This window comes from Ostrea edulis, chromosome 7 (assembly GCF_947568905.1).
Source record: "Ostrea edulis chromosome 7, xbOstEdul1.1, whole genome shotgun sequence".
In the NCBI taxonomy this organism is placed as follows: domain Eukaryota; kingdom Metazoa; phylum Mollusca; class Bivalvia; order Ostreida; family Ostreidae; genus Ostrea; species Ostrea edulis.
Window position 1 is genome coordinate 27207702 of NC_079170.1, and position 23159 is coordinate 27230860.

The 23159-nt window shown below is 33.6% G+C and overlaps 2 protein-coding genes across 2 annotated transcripts; one reads left to right on the forward strand and one right to left on the reverse strand.

The window, feature by feature from the left end:
• The first annotated feature begins 7357 nt into the window (after positions 1-7357).
• On the forward strand, positions 7358-7799 carry LOC130048636 (uncharacterized). Its single transcript, XM_056145635.1, has 2 exons — positions 7358-7484; positions 7594-7799. The coding sequence occupies exons 1-2, from the start codon at positions 7358-7360 to the stop codon at positions 7797-7799; spliced, it is 333 nt and encodes a 110-aa protein (XP_056001610.1).
• A 4037-nt stretch (positions 7800-11836) lies between these two features.
• On the reverse strand, positions 11837-17539 carry LOC130047979 (complement C1q subcomponent subunit B-like). Its single transcript, XM_056143814.1, has 3 exons — positions 17518-17539; positions 14109-14167; positions 11837-12281 (listed from the first exon to the last, which is right to left on the reverse strand). The coding sequence occupies exons 2-3, from the start codon at positions 14157-14159 to the stop codon at positions 11883-11885; spliced, it is 450 nt and encodes a 149-aa protein (XP_055999789.1). The 5' UTR covers positions 14160-14167; positions 17518-17539; the 3' UTR covers positions 11837-11882.
• Positions 17540-23159: the final 5620 nt, after the last annotated feature.

Sequence of the window (23159 nt, forward strand, 5' to 3'; positions counted from 1 at the left end):
ATGCAGTTTGTGTTTAATAAAGATTAACACTGCACAAATAGATTTATAGTTCGTTAATTAGAAACCCAGAAAATACATTATAAGAGCCGTGGTCATGAAATTTAGCTTTTTGGCCGTTCCTGTTCTGGATCCAGATTTTATCCCCCTTGTTTAACAGCAGTTGCAGAGTCTGGCCAGCATGTGGATGAGTTTTGGCAGTAGAAAACAGGACAGACATCTTTTTGCCATTTTTAACAATATTGACGTGGACATAATTACTTGGATGACTCATCAAGCTACATGAGATGCTGTAGAGACCGTTATAGGGGGCGGTGAAAACACCAGTTGTTGGTTGATAGGCTCCGCCCCTATTTGTCAAAACTCGGTCATACTTTACCAAAGCGTGAGCGCTCACTGTTGTGTCTTTAGATAAAAGGGCTGTAAAGGCAACTTTCCTTCCTCTCTGTGGTAAAACAAAAATAAAACATATGAATGTACGAACTTCATTTGGGTAGATTGTTCATGTTCACAACCATAGTGGATAATAGCAATCTGACTAAAATACAGACCTATATTATATATATATATATATATATATATATATAGATAGATATATAGTATAGGTCTGTACTTCAGTCAGATTGGGGACAATAGTTCTCGAGAGGTAGCAATTTCCAATGATTCCATCAAATACACGCAGCATTCATATGATAATACTGACTATAATCAGACCTGAACAAAAAAGGCGAAATTAATTACCTAAACATTTCTTACATATCATCTTTTGTATTAAAGTTGGTATCCAATTGATAAGGGTATAAATTTACCTTTCCAACAGTCTCAGATGAAGGGTATACCAACATCAATTTTACGCTAGTGACAACACCTAGCTAACATTGTGTTACTATATAAACATTGTATTCTTTTGAGAAGTGCTTAACACAGTGGTTACCAATTAATAAGCATATCTGTATATCTCGATTTATATTCCATGAATAACAATTAGTTGTATAAATAGTATTTTGGGGTTTTTTTTATCCCACAATGTATTGACAATGCCTTACTTAAGGACGGTAATGGTGATGTAAAGCTTGTACGGTACCAATTTGGATGCACCAGATGCGCATTTCGACAAATAATGTCTCTTCAGTGATGCTCAACCGAAATCTTTGAAAACCGAAATAACAATGAAGTTTTAGAGCTAAATGTAGCCAAAAACAGCGTGCCAAAAAAGTGGAGTCAAATTCGTCTAAGGATAAGAGCTATGCATGAGGAATATAATCCTTAATTTTGAAATGAATTTCTAAATTTTATAACAGCAATTAAATATACATCCGTACTTTCAAGCTAGTAACGAAGTACTTAGCTACTGGGCTGTAGAGACCCTCGGGGACTAACAGTCCACCAGCAGAGGCCTCGACCCAGGGGTCATAATGTAAAGCTTGTACGGTACCAATTTGGATGCACCAGATGCGCATTTCGACAAATAATGTCTCTTCAGTGATGTTCAACCGAAATGTTTGAAAACCGAAATAACAATGAAGTAATGAATTACTTTTTAAAGAAAACGACGATTGGTAAAAGTAATTTAATGCCCAAAATAATTACGATAATTGTAATAATATATATAATATCCATTTTTTTTTCTTTTGAGATATTTTCCATTAATTTGTTTCTTTTTGTAATGACAATGCATTACTTAAGTTAAGTAATAATGGTATTGTAATGCCTTACTTTTTAAAGAAAAAGACGAATGACAAATGTAATTTAGTGCCCAAAATAATTCGATAGTTGAAATGAAATACACTACTTCAAAATATTATTCCCATCAAGTCTCTTCCATACATTACAAATTTAATATATTTCTTTCTTTTGAGATATTTGCCATTAATTTGTTTTTCTTCATCATATCAGTGTAATTGTACTTACGTCACCAGAAATGAGTCCAACTACAGCACAAAAAAGTATATATTTCATTGTGTCTTCTTCTGAAAAACATAACGTTATAAAAAGATTTAATTTCGATTTTTTCCTGATATTAGCACAACAACATACAATATCGTCAGATCAGTCCACAGTTTCATTATCACAGTTAAACAGTTTACAGTGGTATACCCCCTGTCAGTATCTTTGTTCACTCGGATTTATCAGGCTTATTTTTTCCAAATTTTATTGTACAATATATCAGAATCCAGCAGTTGCCCACAATTTCATTACCTTCAATTGAGTGGAGAAAGTCGGATATCTCTGGTTTGTCAAGGGGTCCGTGTTTGCCCAACTGTCTATTTTGTATTGCTTATAGGAGCTATGATATTGATGACTGTTCGTTACCTTCACCTTTCATCAACAATGTACCAGGTTTGAACAAGTAGATCATGGTTTACACCGATTTCCACATGTCTAATCTATTTTACCGTGTTCATCAGAATATCTTTGCATCATTATAAGGGAATTGTATACTATAAGGGATGTTGGCCGGCCTCAAGAGTCCATAGGGCCCAGAGAGGATATGTATGTATGTATTCTAGCAATGCAGTAGTATCAGAGAACAGTTTCGTGATACCTTTTGAAAACGTCAACCTGACCTGCGTGTTAAATTTCATAGCTTTTTCTTGGAACTCTCAATCTCTAGAATTTCATTCTGAACCCCTATATTCTATTTCAATTCATTTACTATATATTAATGTGATTGAGATTTTTTCTAGAAAAACGTTAACACAAATATTATATGTTTGACCTATATGAAATTTATATATTTGTTCTGATCAAAGTTGATAAAAGGAGAGATATATGATGTTTTCCTATTCAATGATTTAGCATGGTTGTATTATGGGGTGCACGCATTGCGATTCATTTCTCCTAATTGTAAGAATGGTAAATCTGAAAAAGCTAGATGATATTCTTTAATTGAAAAGGACTCAAATTTAATGCTAACTGGCTTTTAATCAAGCACAATGAGTTTTATTTTCTCGTAGGATTTAACATTTGCTGCAGATATAGAATACATGTCTTTTACTCAGGAGTTAACAACAATGAAACATTCAACAGAAATACTTCTACTTCAAACTCATAATTAATGCATTGCATTGGGGATATAGTTCTTACTAATTTTAAGATTTATATACAGTCACGATAACAACCAGCAGAGTTTATCAGTACTATAAAGTAAGGTTCAGCGGAGAAGTGTTCACCTGATTTGACAGTTTTACCTTATGCTTTTTGAAGGTTTATTTACAGTCATACTTACAGCCAGCAGAATTAATCAGAAATGTTACGAATAGATCAGAATGCCTACATATTATATACCATCCCCTATCTACACCTGGTGCGAATCAGATTGGTATTATCAGTACTTGAATTGATTTATACGACCTCAGTATCAGCCACATATGTGTAGAATAAATATTAACTTCCTTACATGAAAGGTATACCTAAGGTTATAAAACTGTATTGTTGAAATATTGCCCCATGTGCCACTTATCGGCGTAGTCTGAAATTTTTTATTCATAATTACTGTCCAATTCTAGATAGTCCTAGACGAATATTTCGAATTAATGAATTGTTCAGGATTGTTATCTACATTTTTCTATTCTTTTTAGAGAAATGTCCTTACATACAAAATACACAAGATAAACAGTTTGGTTGGTTTTTTATTCTTTATGTTCATTCTAAGTTTTGGAATTTTATTTAAGCTTGTTCTGTTTCATTTTTTTTTTTCATTTTGAATTGAAACAACTCACATTCTTATATAGACTTGCCCATACTTATTGTGTGTGTGAATTGTGTATCGTGGCTATGACTGCACGTTCTAAAGAAAGTTCAGGAACATTGTTGCCACTACATAGTTATTGTTATAAACTAATAATAGCACACGCAGGGAAACCGTTTCACAGCGTATCATTGTGTAATCTTGTTCTAATCATCAGAGGATCGTTTCAATGTCAACGTTTCTCTTGGGATTTTTTTCCCCTCTCAATTAGATGGAATAAAGAATTACCACGTGTTAACAGGATAGATATTTACATTTCTCAAATAAATTACTAACACAACGATTAGAAAGCAATAAAAGATACTAAATAATCAATGGTTGTTAAACCTTGCGTCCTGACAAGGCCTGTCCTCGATTAAGATGTCTCCACCGTTGTTCTGCGGTAGGTAAAGCGTCTGACTAGCATGTGGATTCAGGGTTGGTTTCAGATGCAGAAAATAACATTGATATATTTATACCTTCTTAATGGCTTTTATCCGCACATCTTTGCTTCTTCAACTCGTCGAGTTACAATACATATTGTTAAGATATATTTAATAGGTGGTGAAAAATCACTTGTTGGCTGATATACTCCACCCTAATGTGTCAGCACGTGCTCATATTAAAAAAACCATAATGGCGTTCATTGTGTGTAGTTGGACAATAGGACTGTACAAGTCACCATTGGCATTGTGGTATAACTTTTTTTTCAATACAACACACACTGACGCTGTTCCAAATGAGATACCACGTACATGTATTACCGTATCTGATTCTGAATGAACACGGTTAGTCTGCACATCTTGCAATTGCAAGAATCACCTCATTTTGTCGTATACATTCAAATGATAGCCATACAATATTGACAAGTCGCAAGTCATGTTGGTTATTCATAAGAACTAAAATGTCTAATATAAAACGTTCAGAACTATACATGTATAAAAACAAAACAAAAAAAACATCCTTTCAAAATTACTTTTGATATCCATAAATCAATACATGAATATTTTACATTTATTAGAAAGTGATGATAATCTTATCATCATAAACATATTCAATTGTGCAAAAAAAAATTGTCATCGGTTACAGAATATTTAACATCATTCACTTCAAATTTCTTATGACCTACTGTTGCAAACTAAATTTCTATTATCTTGAAACTGTTAAAATCAAGATTTGTGCGATTGATGATTTAATATTGGATCTGCAGATCCCAAGGAGGGAGAAATCTTGGAAACCTATCCCTATTTTCGGTATACTGTCGATATTTCCCTTACAATAACATGAAATAAAACTAAAACTACTACAATTTTATTAACATCCCTATACCATTGCTCTAATGTATAAGACGCTCGGGTGAATTTTACGAACAGTGATACTTTTTTGTTACATTTTCGAATAATTTAATTCTTATTGTATCCTTGTCTCTGATTGGTCAAATTCCAATTGAGGAACGCAAGTTATTTTTGTATAACCTGGTTTGGTATGGGGACACCCCCCCTTGAAAACCAGACGCCGGGATTATTCTTTTTCTCTGTCTAGAATTACACCGCAGCACTGTTTTCAGCCTTCTACGGAATAGAAAGTTAACGTTTACAATAAGATACTTCGGTTTCATACACAAGTTGTTTTCTCGTCGTCAATATTAGCATCTACTTGTAATTGTACGCAAATAACTGTTATAAAAGATCTTTTGAAAATATATGTATGCATGGTCGAATAATAGATTAAAACTAAGATATTATATTAGAATTAATGATTTGCCAAGTAATATAAGCATTACCTTGTTTATTTTGAAATACATTTCTCACTGGGTAAAAGGGGGGTTCATTGCTTGATCCGTCTTTTAACAAAGCAAACAAGAATTTATACGTCACATTTTATTACATCACGTCAGACACATTGACATGTGGATCGCGATTTGTCATTTGCTTACATATTTTTTGTGTCGAATTTACTATTAGTGACAACGTTGCATACAAGGGTAAGTTTCCATCTAATAGAAGTTTTCACTGAGTTAAAAGCCGCAAATTATTGCATTTTCTGATATTTGAAAATTTATTTTGGGTAGGCCTAAACAATGCAATTTCCCGTCTTTTCTCAATCTGTCGGAGATGAGCGACTTCAAAGTCGATCTCTATCTCTAAAGGGCAGCGAAATACACTTTACATGTATAGTCTACACATATTTTCTATCAAAACAAACTTCACCTTCGATACAATATTTCGATTAATAGGCTAGGCTCCATAGAACTAAGATTAAAGATGGTGACCATCGCAGCACAAGGGACGCCACTCGGCATATAACGAGTGGCGTAAGGCGACCCAACAGGGCAATAATAATTGCTACTGGTTACATTGAAAGAGTGTACATGTATATATATGGCATAATCATGTTATTCGATCCGCGGACTTTACGATACCATTTATTCCGTAAATGTGACTTTTTAAAACGGAATAAATAACATGATTAGTTAACATGTGTAAACATATAACAGTATTAGTAACTATTTAGTCCGTGTGCCGACTATCTATAATGATATATCTTTACACATATATATATAACCATGATAACGATATTGTTAAGTCCGCGGATCGAATAACATGATTATACCCACTGTTTTACTAATCAATAATAGTTCAATCATTAAATTTACATTTGATTTATAAATGCATTACAAAATCTAGACAATAAATCTAACATCCAATGTACTTCTCAATTAATTTTAAAATATAGCACTCTCTCTCTCTCTCTCTCTCTCTCTCTCTCTCTCTCTCTCTCTCTTTCTCTCTCTCTCTCTCTCTCTGTGTGTGGGGGGGGGCTGTTTAGAGTAGGCTCCGCCTACATTTTCACCGGCGCACGGTCATGAGATGGGTTATTCGCTATATATACCTTTCATGTCTCGTCCTCTGTAAGACATCTAAGGGGGGTGTATTGGAATAAGCATTTACGTACATTACATAATATCAAATACATTATCGTATTTTTTCTCTAAAGGTTTTACAAATGTAGTCTGCTGTGTTGACGGTACTTTAATCAGAATGCGATGTCCCTTACAGAATGAAGCTGAATTTGTCTGTCGGAAAGGCTATTATGCAATCAATGTTCAGGTACATTTGTACATATATGTCAATATACTAGCTACCGGAATATTTCCGTTTAATTTTTGCATATTTTGCCCTCCTCCGAAATAGTACAACGAACTTGATGATTTGTGTTTATCATTGGAGATGGCATATGATGGAACTTTCCGCTTCGTCCATTGTGTTGCCAAATGGCCCAGTAGTGTATATGTACATGACTCCCGTGTCTTCAGGGAGTCCTCCTTAGCCAGATTATTTGAAACTGGTAAGACTGATAATACAAATAGATACATGTATCACAGTGATTCTATACATGTCTGTGCGTATACCAAAATGAAAGAAAAATTTAATTTGTCCATTTACTTATTAATACCTTATTTATGATCCATATTTAACGAATTGGGAATTTTCACAATTTCATCCACTGTATTGTCCCTGCATATCCACTTGTTCTTTCATCAACACAGAATTAATTAATACTCTTTTATTAGGTGCCAGTACAGGTCTTATTCTTGGATACTCGGGTTACGGACTGAAAAAATACCTTATGCTTCCTTATTTGACCCCCAGAACTAGGGCAGAGGAAAAATTCAACACAACCCTCTGTCGAACCAGGGTTACCAATGAACAGGCGTTCGGCATTCTAAAAAGAAGGTTTCCTTGCCTTCAGGTTGGTGAGTGCAATTATACAATTATAAAGATCTGGTAACATACATGTAGTACCAAAGCATTTTATACGATTTTATAAATAATTAAACCAATTTATTATCACTTTCTTAAAAGGTTTGAGAGTGCAGCCCGACAGAGTCTGTGCAACAGTGATTGCATGTGTGATACTTCACAACTTAGGGATTGACAAGCGCGACATTGTTGACCCAACTCACGTCAACAGACGTTTGATGGATGAGGTAGCCTTGCCTGATGCTGGACGTCGAAAAGAGACGAAGACTGTCCAATATCATATCGCTAATACTTTCGTTGGACAGTAACCTGTATGTGAAATTCATAATCGAAATATAGTTTGATTTATGTATTTATTAGCATTCTGATACGAGTTTTCCATTCTGCAGCCGCAGAACTTCTCTCTCTCTCTTCTTTTATCTTTTCCTTCTTCTCTACCGATACCTCCAACTCCATCTCCAGCTTTCGCTTCTCAATCCTCAGAACCTCTTTCAGCATTTGAATGAGACTCTTCTCCTTCCTAGGTGGAGCGCTGGACACTTTTGATGATGTGCAGTACATGTAGGACTGTTGTGGGTCACTGAATGCCTGCTGCGAAGCGCCACCGGTTGTCTTACTACATTCCACTCCAAGATCTAAAATAAAATGCCAATATATTTTATTGCTTCAGTATTATATTTCGACCACAAAAAACGTAGGCATAGGCGAATCCAGAATTTCCAGAAAAGGTGTGGGGCACATTACGTCCGGCACATGAGAAATTCAAGTATAAGCCAAAATACTCAGCCATGTTTTAGTTGCCAAATATGGAGTTTTCATCTATATATGCCAGTAATGCTTTGCAAATTTGGCGCGAAAGGGGGGTGCCCCTCTTAATTTGCCACTGATAGTAATAGTAGTATTAAATATATAATTCTTACCACCCGAATCAAACCCTTCACTCAATCCCTCTACAGATGGCCTTCCCTCCATTGTATCGATAATGGCCTCCTGAATAGAAGTAGGCGAAGTGGGCTTCGGTCCGCCCCCCCCCCCCCCCCCCCCCCCCCCCCCCCCCCCCCCCCCCCGTTTGTGGTCTTTTGATTTTGGAAACTTTCTCCTTGGCTTTAAAATAAACATATATTGTATTATTATTCTTTTTAGTAAGCTTTTCCTAGTTTTCAAAGAATAGACATGATGGTATGTACTTGATTTCGTGGTCGAGGAGTTGTAACTTTTTATCGTAGGACTTCCAAGTTTCTATTTGTCTATTAGATCTATTTGTGGAGAATTTCGATTTGTGAGTATCAGAGTTGGTGAACGATTCCAGACTACCAGATACAACAAACATTTTTAGAAGAAATATAACTATTCACTTCCGTTGCAATATCTCCGATTTTCGTCAATTTTGTGAAAATTAGATGTAATAGATCACGTAAATGTTGGCCAGATTGATGTTGTGTATTTATTGCAATATCGAGTGATTAAACAACTACACCACATATAATACTTGTCTATTATTACTTTGTACTGTATGGAATTTTCCGGGGGATACCTACTTTCATTTTTGAATTTTCCGACCTTGTTGTCTATTTTGAAGATTAATCAAAGATGCTAAAATGGCAAATTTTATGGTACATGTAACCTACGCATAGTAAAACGAGTAATTGATCCAATAAATTGTTACATTTGTTCCACAAATATTTTTTCTAAACTGAGGGTTGGGGATATATCCATCTATGAGCTAAAAAGGATGAAAATGATACTACAACAAAATTGATAAAAAAAATCTAATCCTGTGTTATAAAAAATGGAGAGCTGTTAAACACAAAATCATTCCTAATCTACAGGACATACTGTCTCGTAGATTTTTTTACGGTCTTTCGCCAACTCTGGGGTATGCACATGTTCAACGAAAAAGAAACCCCGTGGAAATTATATAGTGCATTTTAATTCAAGTGCATATCAATTTTTAAAGTGTTTTAATTGCAAACATGCTGTAGAAAATCTACAATTATATATGCACCTCTGTTCTTTAAATTGCCATATTGCTTCACCGCCGCTTTCCCACTCTGCAAATAAAATGTTAGGTAACTTTTCTTCTTTATACCATTATTGTTTTAAAAAATACCTTTACACTACGTTTATAAAGTTGTGAATTTATTCTTAAAATTGAAAGTAATATTTGCATTTTATATATATCGAAAGTTGATTTGAATGGGGGGAGGGTCATTTGTAACGAAATTGTTGAAAGCTGCAAGTTCTTGTTAATATAAATATATCATGTAAATAAAATTGACCACCCACTCATTAACCACTCTAGCCATGGTTTTCCATGCTACCTCTCTCTCTCCTTTTTTCCTCTCCCCGGTCCCTTAAACTTGCCGAACAATTTTTCTTCCAGTTTGTTAACAGTTTTTATGAGAATGGTTTGCTCCAGAGTAGTCCACGCTGGCTTCCTTTTCACTGGTGTGGCCATTACAGGTTCCAGTGTTTCACACATTACCGGATGAGACATCTCCATGGGGGTATACAATAATGTAGCCTCTGTAGTTGACGGCAAATCAATGATGTTGTATAGAATGTCTAAATCTGACATTTTTGTTGATACATGCGTACCATAATATATAACGTCATCAAAACATTTAAACATTACGTCACAATGCCCTGTGATGATGTTACGGGCGTGAAGTATAAAGAAACAAACAAACAAGGAATCTTCTAAGATTTTTATTGGTTTTTTTTAAAACCTGTCCACATACAACATTTACAACAAGTTGAGTTTTATTTGGAATGTTTTACTCTGCTGAGTTGAGTAAAATAAACGTTCGTGGCACACTTATTTGAGTCGAAACTCAGGAGAGTAGAATTAATTTTTCTCAACTCAAATTTGAGTTGAGTAAAATCCAACGTTCGTGATCCCGGGGCCTGGTAGCACGTTGAACATCAAATGTAACAGATTCCAGTATAAGCCTCTGTTGAGGATTGAATTCGGGATCTCTGGCACGACAGTTAAGTGTTTTGCCACTCGACCTAATGGTTATTCAACACTACCACATCACAACATTCTCAATCATGAAAAGATGAAGATAACAAACGCTGATCAATATTATGTCAAATTATATTTCATGCTTCGACTCTGAATAAAAAATGGATTTTTTGAAATTGTTTATTCTTTCTTATGTGGGAATTACGTATTTTTGAATGAAATATTGTTTCATTTGTAACGTTGTGAATGCAGAAACATAACGTAAAACAAAATTCTGGAAAAAAATCTAAGTAATGCTGTGTTATACTATGTATATCTACATAGTATGTTATCTATATATGTTATGACAACATCCCAATTAAAGAGAAAAAAATCTATTAAAAAAAGCACTCGATGTTGTAAAATTGCATTATAAAACCATTGTTTCCTGTTAGGCCTATCTGCATTTTTTCATCATTTCAGCTGGTCTAATCCTCGATATTCACAGAACACCGAATTACCGAAATATCCTTAATCATATATTTGGTCTTCTTGTTCGACATATTTTGGTTTTTCTACGCTTTGCAACATTTTCTACGTTTATATTTGAACTAGTCAGTAGTATTGATAGTTGTGATAATTATCTATGGGGAAATCAGGACAGGTGTGTCATGTGTAAATAATTGACAATTTTTTTCATATCAGCTGATTTCTCTCATGTTTGAACTAGTCAGTAGTATGGTTATTTGTGTAAATTGTTTATGGGGAAATCTGGACAGATCTGTTGAAATCCTGTGTAATGATAGTACGAAATATCCTATATTTGCTGATTTGCCCCTTGTCTTTGTGAATATTTTCGTAATTTTTTCCCTTTAATAAATAACATTTTTTTTATTTTCACATTGTTTTTCTGTGTGTATGTCTGCGTGTGTTTTGCTAATTAAAGCAAAAATAGCTTTGGTCAGCTGTTTTCGTGTTCGCTGAACAGTATGAGACAAATCCGTTGACCAAAATGCTCTAAAGTATCATCACAGAAACACAATTTGGAGATTGTCTTTCCTAATTCTAGATACTAGGATTCATTAAATTTTCTTCCATGTCAGCTTAATTTCCATATTGAACCAGAGTGATAACATTTTTCTTATTTAACCTTGGCAGTCTTTTAATAATATATGCACCATATATTGCGGCTCTGAGAACTTGTTCTAGAGGAAATTCGGATATAGTTTCACTATCTATATTGTACTGTTGTCATCTTGTCTTGAGACCCTACGAGAGCCAGTTTTGCAGAATATTTAAAGCGTACCATTTTGCATTGTTTTAATCATCAGATGAGCGTTTCTAGTCTCATGGATCTCTTGTTTTTCAATCAAACAATACAATGAAACAAAACATAAATGGATGCAGTTTGTGTTTAATAAAGATTAACACTACACAAACTTATTTATAGTTCGTTGATTAAAAAACCAGAAAAGACATTATAAGAACCGTGGTCATGAAATTTTGCATTCCCTCCGTTCCTGTTCTGGATCCAGATTTTATCCCCCTTGTTTAACAGCAGCTGTAGAGTCTGGCTAGCAAGTGGATACGTGTTGGCATTAGAAAACACGATAGACATCTTTTTGCCATTCTTAGTAATACCGACATGGACAGAATTACTAGCACGACTCATCAAGCTACAGGAGATGCTGTAGAGACCGTTATAGGGGGCGGTGAAAACACCAGTTGTTGGTTGATAGGCTCCGCCCCAATTTGTCAACACGTGATCATACTTCACCACAGCGTGAGCGCCCACTGTTGTTTGTTTGGATAAAATGGCTGTAAAGGCAACCTTCCCTCCTCTCTGTGGTAAAACAAAAATAAAACATCAATGCAGGAAGTCCATTTGGGTAGATTTGTTTTAATGTTTATGTTCTCAACCATAGTGGACAATGGTTTTCAAGGGGTAGCACTTAGCATTGATGATTCCCTTAACTGCATGTATTATTCATATGAATATATTGAATGTCGTTGGACATAAGCAAAATAGGAGATTGAATGTGTTTATTGGAAGAAACACTGCATGGAATTCTTTATACATGTTATGTACTAGTTATTTCTCTTGTTTGTGTCACGTGTTTTATCTATCCTCTTTATACATCATCTTTATCGCTACTATATAGTTCAAATCAGTATTACATTATTTTCCGTTGATAAATTGAATATTTGATACCAGAATTCATCTGTTCACGTTTCATTAATGCAGGCATGGTCTATTCCGAAAATAATTCAGTAGCATTCACAATTCATAGTAGTTATGAGATTGATCACTGTTCGCTATCTTTACCTTTCTTATTGTCATTTTGTCAGTGTTGTTGATGATAAGTTTATAGATTTTAATACTAAATTTTGTGTTTAATTTCTCTAATAAAGAGCAGATGGTGAAACAATGTAGAGTGCAATATTTATTCGGATAATAGCCAATGGGTTTCAAAACATATTTGGGACAAGCAGATTAATCATATCGGAATTATTTTATCATTTATAATCTGTAATTTCTTTAATATCCTACATACCAGGCCTCAGGAAATGATAAATGCAAAAGTAATTATTTGCAGTGCATTTCTTTCAATCAAAGTTAGCAATGTGTTGTGCCTCCCCCATGTAATGTTTTCTTTATACATTATATATTTTTGAAAGGTAATAACACAGATATGGCTTGGGGTAATGCTAATTATAACTTTAACCTTATTAATGGTATCAAAAGACTTGAAAAATTAACATTTTATATGATGATAACGATAAAGTATGAAATGTCAGTAAAATATATTGCGCAATTAAACTTAAATAAATGAAACATCTTACGTTCCTTTATTTTCAAATATATTTTATATATTAACAATCTGTTAAAGTTAATTTCATCTAAACATTCGTTTTGTATCATAATTTTCTATTACACTTGTTCTCAAATTGATCATGGTATAAAGTTATATTTACAACTTTCTTAAATGAAAGGTATGCCAAAATCAAAATTGCACTAAGCACATAGGGACAAAACCACATTTATATTATTTTACTACCCAAGCAGTGTATTGTTTTGAGACCTGCCCAACACAGTCGTTAATAGTTACGAGGTCTTGTCTGAATATGTGGATTTATGTTCTATAAATAAAACTCACTTGTACAAATTGGATTTGACTTCGATTTTTTATATCCCAAACTGTAATGACAAAGCATTACTGAAGCAATTGATAATGGTTGTGTAATAACTTACTTTTTAAAGAAACTGACGAATGGTATTGGTAAAGCAATGCCAAAAATAATCACCATGATTAAAATGGAATGTATTACCTCAAAATGTAATTCGCACCAAGCCTGTTCCATATAACACAAATTCAAGATATTGTTTTCTTTTGAGATATTTTCAATAAAAACATTATTTTCTCATTTACATAATCATATCAGTGAAAGGCTAAAATAACGAATAGTGATACATCTCATAACTCCTATAAGCAATACAAAATAGATTGTTGGGCAAACACAGAATCCTGGATATACCAAATGTAAAAGCAGGCACCTGGGAGGAGTAAGCATCCCCTGTCGACCGGTCACAGCCCTATATCCTGGTCAGGTAAACGGTGTTATCCGAGGTCAAAATCAGTGTATCAAGAATCAGTGCAATTTTACTTACGACACCAGAAATGAGTCCCATTGCAGCACAAAAAAGTATACATTTCATCATGTCTTCTTCTGAAAAACAAAACGTTATAAAAAACATTAAGTACGATTTTTTTCCTGGTATTAGCGCAACAACAAACAATATCTTCAATTCAGCTCACAGTTTCATTTCCACATTTGAAAGGTTAAACTCGCTCTCAGTGTCTCGTCGTTCACTTATATTTATTATCCATATTTTTGAATTAGTGTCCGAAATATTTGTACAGTACAATATATTTGTTACAGTAGATCTACCAAGTTTGCAAAAATAAACTATGATTCACACTGACTTCCTCATATCTGGTTTAGTTTACCGTGTTCATTAGAAGTTAATTTTATAACGCATTTTATATCAATTGTTATGCCGTTTCTTACATACAGATTACTCTGTTTATCTGATGAAGATATAGGTATCAAGGCGGGTGTGACCGGTCGACAGGGGATGGTTGTTTCTCCTTGGCACCTGATCCCTCCGCGGGATTCAAATATTTAACAATTTATTTACAAATTATAATTATATATTTTACTGTTACATTATAATTCCATTTTATTATAGTCAATGAATTGTGTATAATGTTTGGACTCTATGAAACAGGTGGGAGCCGATATCTAGAAGTAAGTATCCCCTGTTAAACTATCATCGATATTGTAGAGTTGAAAAATTAATGAATATCATGATTGTATGTATATATAGCACATACATGTATGGAGGTCCATGTATGTGTCTGGTAAATGTAGACTGGTGTGTTGGCAGGACATAATGTTCCTTTAACATAATTTTGATTGTTTCATATTAAAAATTGACAAACCTGCAGTCAATTTTGGATCCAACATTCACTCTTTGAATTACTTTCTTGTCTTAATGAACTATTCTGTTGTGGATCAGAATAAACCCAACACCAAAGAAACGATTTTTTTTTTAGACATTGTTAACAGAACTCCTCATACATTTTAAGTAATAGCCAAATCATCATTTGGAAAATGATTGGTGGTGCCCTGTAGATGTGACATAAGGTATGATAATTAACATTTTCACCCAAATTCTGAATTCTAAATTGGGGTTTGAAAAACTCAATTTTCTACATACAAATCTGGATTCCTGAACTCCTCTTACATTTAATGCAGTAGTCAAATTATCTTTTGGGACATTATTGGTGGTGTCCATAAGATGTCCAATACGTTTTCGGAATTTTCTCTTTCACCCTTAGGGGCAAATGGGATGGAAAAACGACGAACAAAAACCTGCTTCTCAGTGTATTGTGTCATGCACAACAAGAATATATCTGTGAAGGTAATAGGGAATTATTTCAAACCCAAAAATCTCCTTCCACAGCTCTTTCCCAAACAAGATCCGTGACTCATAAGGAGATTAATTTATTCGTTATTGAATAATGAATTAATTATATGAAATGCCAGGTTTATATTTTCAAAATTACCACCATATTCTCACCTGAGTAATATATGCTAATTTTGATCATGCATTGTTATTATTGAACATTTATATAACACTTTATCTAATTAAGACAATTACCCTAAAGCGCTTCACATGTAAAACAATAAAAACAAACTAAAACAAAGAACAATAAGTACATCAAAAAGGCATTAAATAATATTAAAACAGAGGTTAACATAGTAACTATGGGGAGGCAAAACTGCATAGAGTTTGGTTTCTTTCTTCTTCTTTTTTTTTTTCTTTTTTTTTTGGTAAAAATAATATGGAACTTTCGGAACGACCGATTGTATTTGACGTTTATACACCACGGTCCCGTGATAATAACCAATTGTAGGGCAAAATTGACATCGATACATATGGTGTTTCGCTAACAGACGGTCCATAAAGAGCTATGCGCAGTCCCACGATGACGATCCAAGTAATTATTGGTGCTTAGTACCTGGTTGTAAATTAGATGGAAGGGAAAAGGCGCATTTAGACGCGTACCATTGGATGCAAGGCGTGAAGTTTTACCGATATCCTCAAGATATTCCCTAGATTTATTAGCCGCGCCGACTCGCATAATTTAATCAATTGTATTTCCTAGTGTAGTGATTCCTTTCTTTCAAAGATACCATTTAAATGCAGGAAATTGATAGCAATTGAAATATTCCATGTTTGTTTACTTAGTCGTTATTGTAATCCGGAAGTGACATGCCCTACAATTACGTTCAACGCGTGATAAAAATCAGAGTGAATCCGTATCTCGAAAGTCCTGTATTATCCATAAATACCGAAATACAGATTGGATGCAAGTTTAGAAAGATATGTTTTAAGTTTATTTTTGTAAACAGCTAATGAAACTTCGACACGAAGATCCAGCGGAAGGCAGTTTCATAGAGTTGATGAAGAAACATCAAACCACTTTTCGTCATACAGTTAGTACGGGCGCATGACTTTAAAAGAAATAACGAGTCTGTAGAACGAAGTGTTTACTGAGGATGGTAGACTTCAACTAGTTCCTGTATGTATGCTGGAGCTAATCCATGCAGAGCCTTGAAAGCATACAACAGGATTTTATATTTCGTTCGATATGTCACAGGTAAGTAGTGAAGCTATATGAGAATTGGTGATATACATGTATGTTCACGTTTCCTTGAACGGGTCACTAGCCTGGCAGCAGTTTTCAATAACTATTCTGGCTTCTCTGCTAGTTACACAAGTACGCCGGAGAGTATTTTAAAGGCAAACACTTGCGTGTGGGTAGTAATGTCTTATGTCAGCATCAAGTTTCTTTTTTAAAAACATTTTAATAAAACATGGTTTCCCCATAGACTTGTAAAATTCTATGGGCATTAAATCAAGCAGTGATCTCTTTGGTGGATAATTTTTGTTTAATAAATTCTTCAAAATGATACCATAATTCTAAAATCCCACCATCCATTTATTACCTATGAAATACGATCATTAGACCGATTGTACAACCATGTTAATAAGTATGATTATGCATAATTGAATTGTGTTGCTTTCCTTGAATATGTTTGTCTGGTATTATAAAATTTTGCTGTTTGTCGTTTGAAATTACAAACAATATTGATCAAAACGGAGTCATCAATTCGATTTACATCTTCATTATCATATTTTGTATAAGGATAGGAAGTGTTGTTGTTATTTCTAGGTTGTTTGTGTTATAGGGGGATAGCAACAACGGAAACATGGCGGATTCGCTAAGTCACTTACTCTCGTGTTATTCTATTCATAATACAAAAACTATATTCATTCCAAAAGAAAGTGTACAGTACCTACCACGTGTATTTTATCATATAATCTTTCATATCAAAGGTAACAACATTATCCAAAGTATTCATCGTATTAGTTGTTCAAACAAACTTTTGCACTTGTCTTTTCGCGAGTCTTAATAAACTAACAGAAAAACATTGAACTTACCTACTGTGTATTACGCCTGTGAATGAACGATCGATTTGTCGTGGGCACGTATGTTTTGTTTATATACAGACAAGTTTGCTATCGTGTGTATTGTTTTCATTTTAATTGCCTAAATTCCTATATAATTGACGCCAGTTACATGGAAGACTTTTTCCTTCCTATCCAGGCAGAGTTCACAGTAATAAAATATTTTTGTAGCTTTAACTTCAACCTACCAAGGATATAGAACACATATTAAAAACAAGAGGCTCTCAGGCCTTATCAGTCAGCTGAGTTTTGATTAAAAGTATCACTAGACCAAATAGCTGTGAACTCTATAATGATTTTCCTGTTCTGCATATCTAAGGTAAATTCTAATATTCAACAGCAATATAAAACAAGACATGTTCTTAAAATACAAGTGCCTCCGAATGTCCCCATATACATGAACGACTTTAAATATTATGATATATCATATATGTCCAAAGTACATGTCTATTCTAATTCGGACCCGTGTGAGAGTTAAAATCCTGGGATTACGAATATCAGTTTTCTGACACATCCTTTTCAGCTTTTTCGGAATATGAATTAAAATTTTATACAATATAAGCAACATTAAAGAAGAGGTTTTCGCAATGACGAAAACAATAATCACTGTCATAACTGTTTTACCTCTGCGATCATGAAATTTACAATGTTAGTAAAGGGGCACCTGCTTCTTCTAATGTCTGATTTTTTTCAATACAGTATCAAGAGCATTAAAGAGGATGTTGTTTTAATGTTTTACACATAAACACTACATACCAATATATTATCAATAACCTTAAAGAAGATACTGTATAAAGTTTATTTTTACACGTAAACACTATATACGAAGTTTGGTTCTGCCCTGAGGTAAGAACCTCTACTCCGGTGATCACAAAACTTACAATTTTGGTCGAGTCCTCCCTACTCAAAATGACGACGCATTTATAGTGCACATATCCGGTTGTAGAGAAGAAGATGTTTTTGAAAACTTGTCAAACTTTGGCAGATTTTACCTCGCTCCTAATGTCTGGGGAATCCTAAAATTTTCTGCTTTTGTCACAATTGTCCCAAAGATGCTTCATACGAGAAAACAAAAGATTAATGAAAAGGCGAGAAAAATGCTTATTCATCAAAATACATACAAATGTATTATAAACATTTTCTATCACGAATTTCTTTATGTGATAAACTCATATTTGATCTTCTCTTGTTTGATAATGTGTATCTTTGAAAACATCGATGAAGGAATAGAATATATCTACCACTAAAACATTATGAGAATAAACGAGATATTAGATGTATCGAAATAATTGCCTAAAATGATTTTACAAATCACATTTGCGTTCAACGGTATACATCACTCTACTGCCTTGCTTACAATATCCATGGGGATTTGAGTCATGCATGATCTAACGTATTCACTGCAAAAGACTTGGAATTTTTTTTTTTGAAATGTCTATCATTTTGTATCAGAGTTTTACATCTTTTATCTATATAGCATCCACAAGCCAAATCACGTTATTACTTACTGCTAAGTGACTGTATACAAAACAATTTTCTTGTTTGTTTTTTTTTTTTTTGTTTTTTTTTTTATAGATCATTTTTACTCTGTCAATAAACAATGTTGTTTTTTTTTGGGGGGGTCTTCTTCTTTTTTTCTTTCTTTTTTGAAACACGGAAATAGATTCTTTTTACTCTGTCAATAACTATAACCGTAATAGAGTTGACGAAAGAATTTCCTTATTGATAAAAAATGTATAATATTGTCTTATAATACTGATCTTTATATACTTCTATTTGAAATGAAATGTACGCTTGTTCGCATGATATATGCCTGAATTATTAAAGGTATTAAAGTTACGCCTCATTTATTGACAGTTTTCTAAACAACAAATGCGTATGAAAATAAATTATTTGTAATATTTATTCAACTATCACATTTTATATCAAATTAATATATCACATATTCATTTACATACATATACACATCTCCATACATATACATACATTTACATATATAAACCAACACAACCATAGAAGATATGTGCACGCCTTAATATGAACGTCGTTTTAAATATAGAAGAAAAAAGAACAAAAAGAAGAAGAAAGGAAAGGTGTATCAAAATATCACTTGTTACAAAAAGACTCCCGTGAATCTGTGGAACAAAACAACTATATAATCATTGCATTACAGATGCAAAATTCATCATACTGATAAACTGCACAAAGTAGGAAGTTTTTAACTGAATTGTTCACACTTTTCTCGGAGAGGTTACATACATATGTTACAATGTCAGATACATTCAGTATTTACTTCACTTTAATTTAATATATAGGTTTCCTAAGTAAACAACCGCTCTAAAGAGCGCTCTTGCATATTTGAGTTCACCAGTAGAATTGACGTCGCCTCTCAGGCTGACAAAATCTCCAGCTCGGGATTTTGTTTACTGTAACCAATGGAAATACTTACGGGGGACAACTCTTTCAAGCTTCAAATTGGGGTACCCAATGGGGATTTAAAAAATGAAAATCAGAAACGTATCTAAATGTTTATATATTTCTCTGAAAAAAAATTCATTCTGATACTGTCATTATTGTAAACATCTACGTTTTGTTTTTCATTATCGTGTTTATAGTAGGGAATAGCGTTATCAGAAAAAATAAATAAAATAAAAATAATCAAATTACCTGCATTTTTGTAAATACAGAAATGAATAATAAGGAGTAAAATACATATGCTTATCAATAAATTGATTTAAGATAAATAGATAAACGAATAAATAATAAACATGAATAAATAAGTAAATAGAAAAATACACAGAAAGTCAGTGAAATATACAAGTATATTAATAATAATTATTATGTCTATTAAATACCCCTACATATTTTATGTGAAATCTTGTGTAAGTAAGTAAATATTTTATTATAGTGATATGTGTAATACAAATTCTATATTTCAGTAAGATACATGATATAATTTTACACCCGGCCCAACGGACCTATATGTCACTTTAAATCAATTTTAAAACATGTTCAATGATGTCTGCGCATGTAGTCATTTGAATGTATATTACTATCATTGATGATTTAATTATGAGGCTTTCCTTAAGTATTTTTGTCTGATGTTATAAGAATTATAGACAAATTTTGCAGTTTATCTTGGGAAATTAAAAACAATATTAGTAAACGCAGAGTCATACATTTGATTTAAATTTACATTAAGTCCAATTTCATTATATAGAGTTTTTCTTTGTTCTTTATAAAAGGGACATACTAGTAGAAAGTGTTTTTCAGACTCAATTTGATTTAGGCCACACATAGAACATATTCTTTCCTCGACTGGTTCTCATTTATATCGACCCGTTTTGATCCGTAAGGGCAGAACTCCACATCTGAACATGGCCATAGTAGATATTAATGGTTTTGGAATATCCAATGTTACGTATTTTTCTACGCTGTAGCATGATTTCAAAATGGGGTAAGTTCTGAGTTTTGGAACATGCTGTAAGTCATTCAACCAATCCGTTTCCATGTTTAAACGTATTTTTTCCTCTGCATGCTGTAAATTACTAAAGTTTTGATAGATATTTTCAAAGTGTAGAGTCCATAATGTTTTTAATATGAGAATTCCAGTTAAATTGACTGTTAGCATCCGATCCCAGAGAAACACGAGTTTTGTAAGTCGTTCATTTTCCATGTATATTAGGCGATTCCAAAGGCGTAACATATTTATTTCGTGACGACAGAATGACATAATCCATCCACATTCCCCTTGGACTGCTAACAACGGGGTAAAACGATGAACTCCGAGGAAGTATCTTAGTGCCCGGTTTTGAACCATCTCAATGCAGTGATGTTTCTTGTATCCCCAAACTCCGCTGCTATAATCTAAGACAGGAACGACACAATTGTTGAATAATATTTCGAACGTTAAGAATCCAATAGATTTAATTGTATGAATTTTCGAAATGACTGATCCGAGAGCCCGGCCTCCAGATTTAGCTAAGTTTTCTGCATTCTTTTTAAATTCACGTTTTTCGTCGAAGATTACTCCTAGATATTTGTATCACGTCTCATATTCAAGAAAAGTTTCCCTTATATGAAAATTAAAGTTCCTACGTTTTAATCTGTTTTTCCTGAAGTGTACTACTTTGGATTTTTGCGTGTTGATTCGTAGTCGCCATTTCCTACACCAATAGTTGACGGCGTTTAGCAAGTGTTACAAATCATTTTCAGAGTGGGAGATTAAGGCAATGTCGTCAGCATATAGAAGTAGACTTCAGTTATAATTGTTGATCCGAACTCCTTTGTTTAAAGATTTCAGTTTTACTGTTAGATCGTTAATAAAAAGGGCCAACAATGTAGGAGATGAAATATCACCTTGTCGAATTCCAGTGTTACATCCAGTGTTACATCGAAACCAATCTGTGTACCCGCCATTCAACCGAACACATGACTCTGTATCTGTGTAAATAGACTTAATATTGCTGTAGAAGTTGCCATCAACTCCATTGTTCAGTAGACAGTAATGGAGTAATTCTCTATCAATGGTATCAACCGCTTTGTGTAGGTCAATGAACGTGGCAAAGGTCGAGTTGTAATTATGGATGCAAGGTGAAGATAATGAACAGTGATCAATAACGCTATTTAAAGTAAATATATGAGTCACGCATGATCAATTCTGCCGAAAACCATTTTGTTCATCTACTAAAAGTTCATTTTCTTCTAAATATGTTGTTTAAAATCGAGCTATAAATCCTTGATGCTACACTTTGCAGACTAATACCTCTGTATTTCAATGGGATTCTAGGGTCAGAGTTTTTGTCTTTCAAAATTGGACATATGATCGCTTTACACCATATAGAGGGGGTGATACTAGTGTCAAATAGTAGCAGGAACATTTTGTGTAGTAAATTAATTACGTTCTCAGACTTTAAAACATCATAAGGTAACTCATCAATACCAGCAGCTTTGCCGGCTTTGGATTTTTGAACAACCTTCCGTACTTCTTGAATTTCTATTTGTCTGTTTAAAGCAACGTTTGGTTCATATAATGGGTCTAACATGCCTCGTTCCATGTGCTCTTTACTATCTATAGCTTGTGTTTTAAATTCGTCATCAAATGAATTATCGTCCTTTGGGTTGTACAGTTGTTGAAAATCCGCTGTCCAGACTTCTTTTATAATTTCGGGCGCGGAGTATATTTCTCCATTTTTGTAACATTCACTTGGAAAATCGCTTTTTCTTGCCGGTCCTAACCGCTTTAAGTAATCCGAGAACCTTTGCGGATCATTAGTATGCACAGCGGCAGATTCTATATCGATTGATGTGAGAGTAAATCTTGCACACGTACATCTGTACTTTTTTTCAAAAAGTAGATATTGTCACATTACACAATCTAATATCACAATTATACAAAAAGATCAAATCATGTTTGACTTCTTTAACTACATTTGTAAAATAAAACTACTTGTATATGTATGCGTATATCAATTGTTGTTGTTGGGTTGTTGTTTTTTTCTCCATCTTTATTTTTTTGGAGACAGTATTATCTTATATATCTTATGGTCACTTTCCTTGATTTGATTTCATTGGATATATAATATACAATAGCATAAGTACAAGTTCAGACAACTTAAG

Coding starts and splice junctions, on each gene's coding strand:
- LOC130048636 (XM_056145635.1), top strand. CDS start 7,358: ATGCTTCCTTATTTGACCCCCAGAACTAGGGCAGAGGAAAAATTCAAC. Junction 7,485..7,593: donor GTTTCCTTGCCTTCAGGTTG/GTGAGTGCAATT, acceptor CTTTCTTAAAAG/GTTTGAGAGTGCAGCCCGAC.
- LOC130047979 (XM_056143814.1), bottom strand. CDS start 14,159: ATGATGAAATGTATACTTTTTTGTGCTGCAATGGGACTCATTTCTGGT. Junction 12,282..14,108: donor TGGGACTCATTTCTGGTGTC/GTAAGTAAAATT, acceptor GTTTTACCACAG/AGAGGAGGGAAGGTTGCCTT.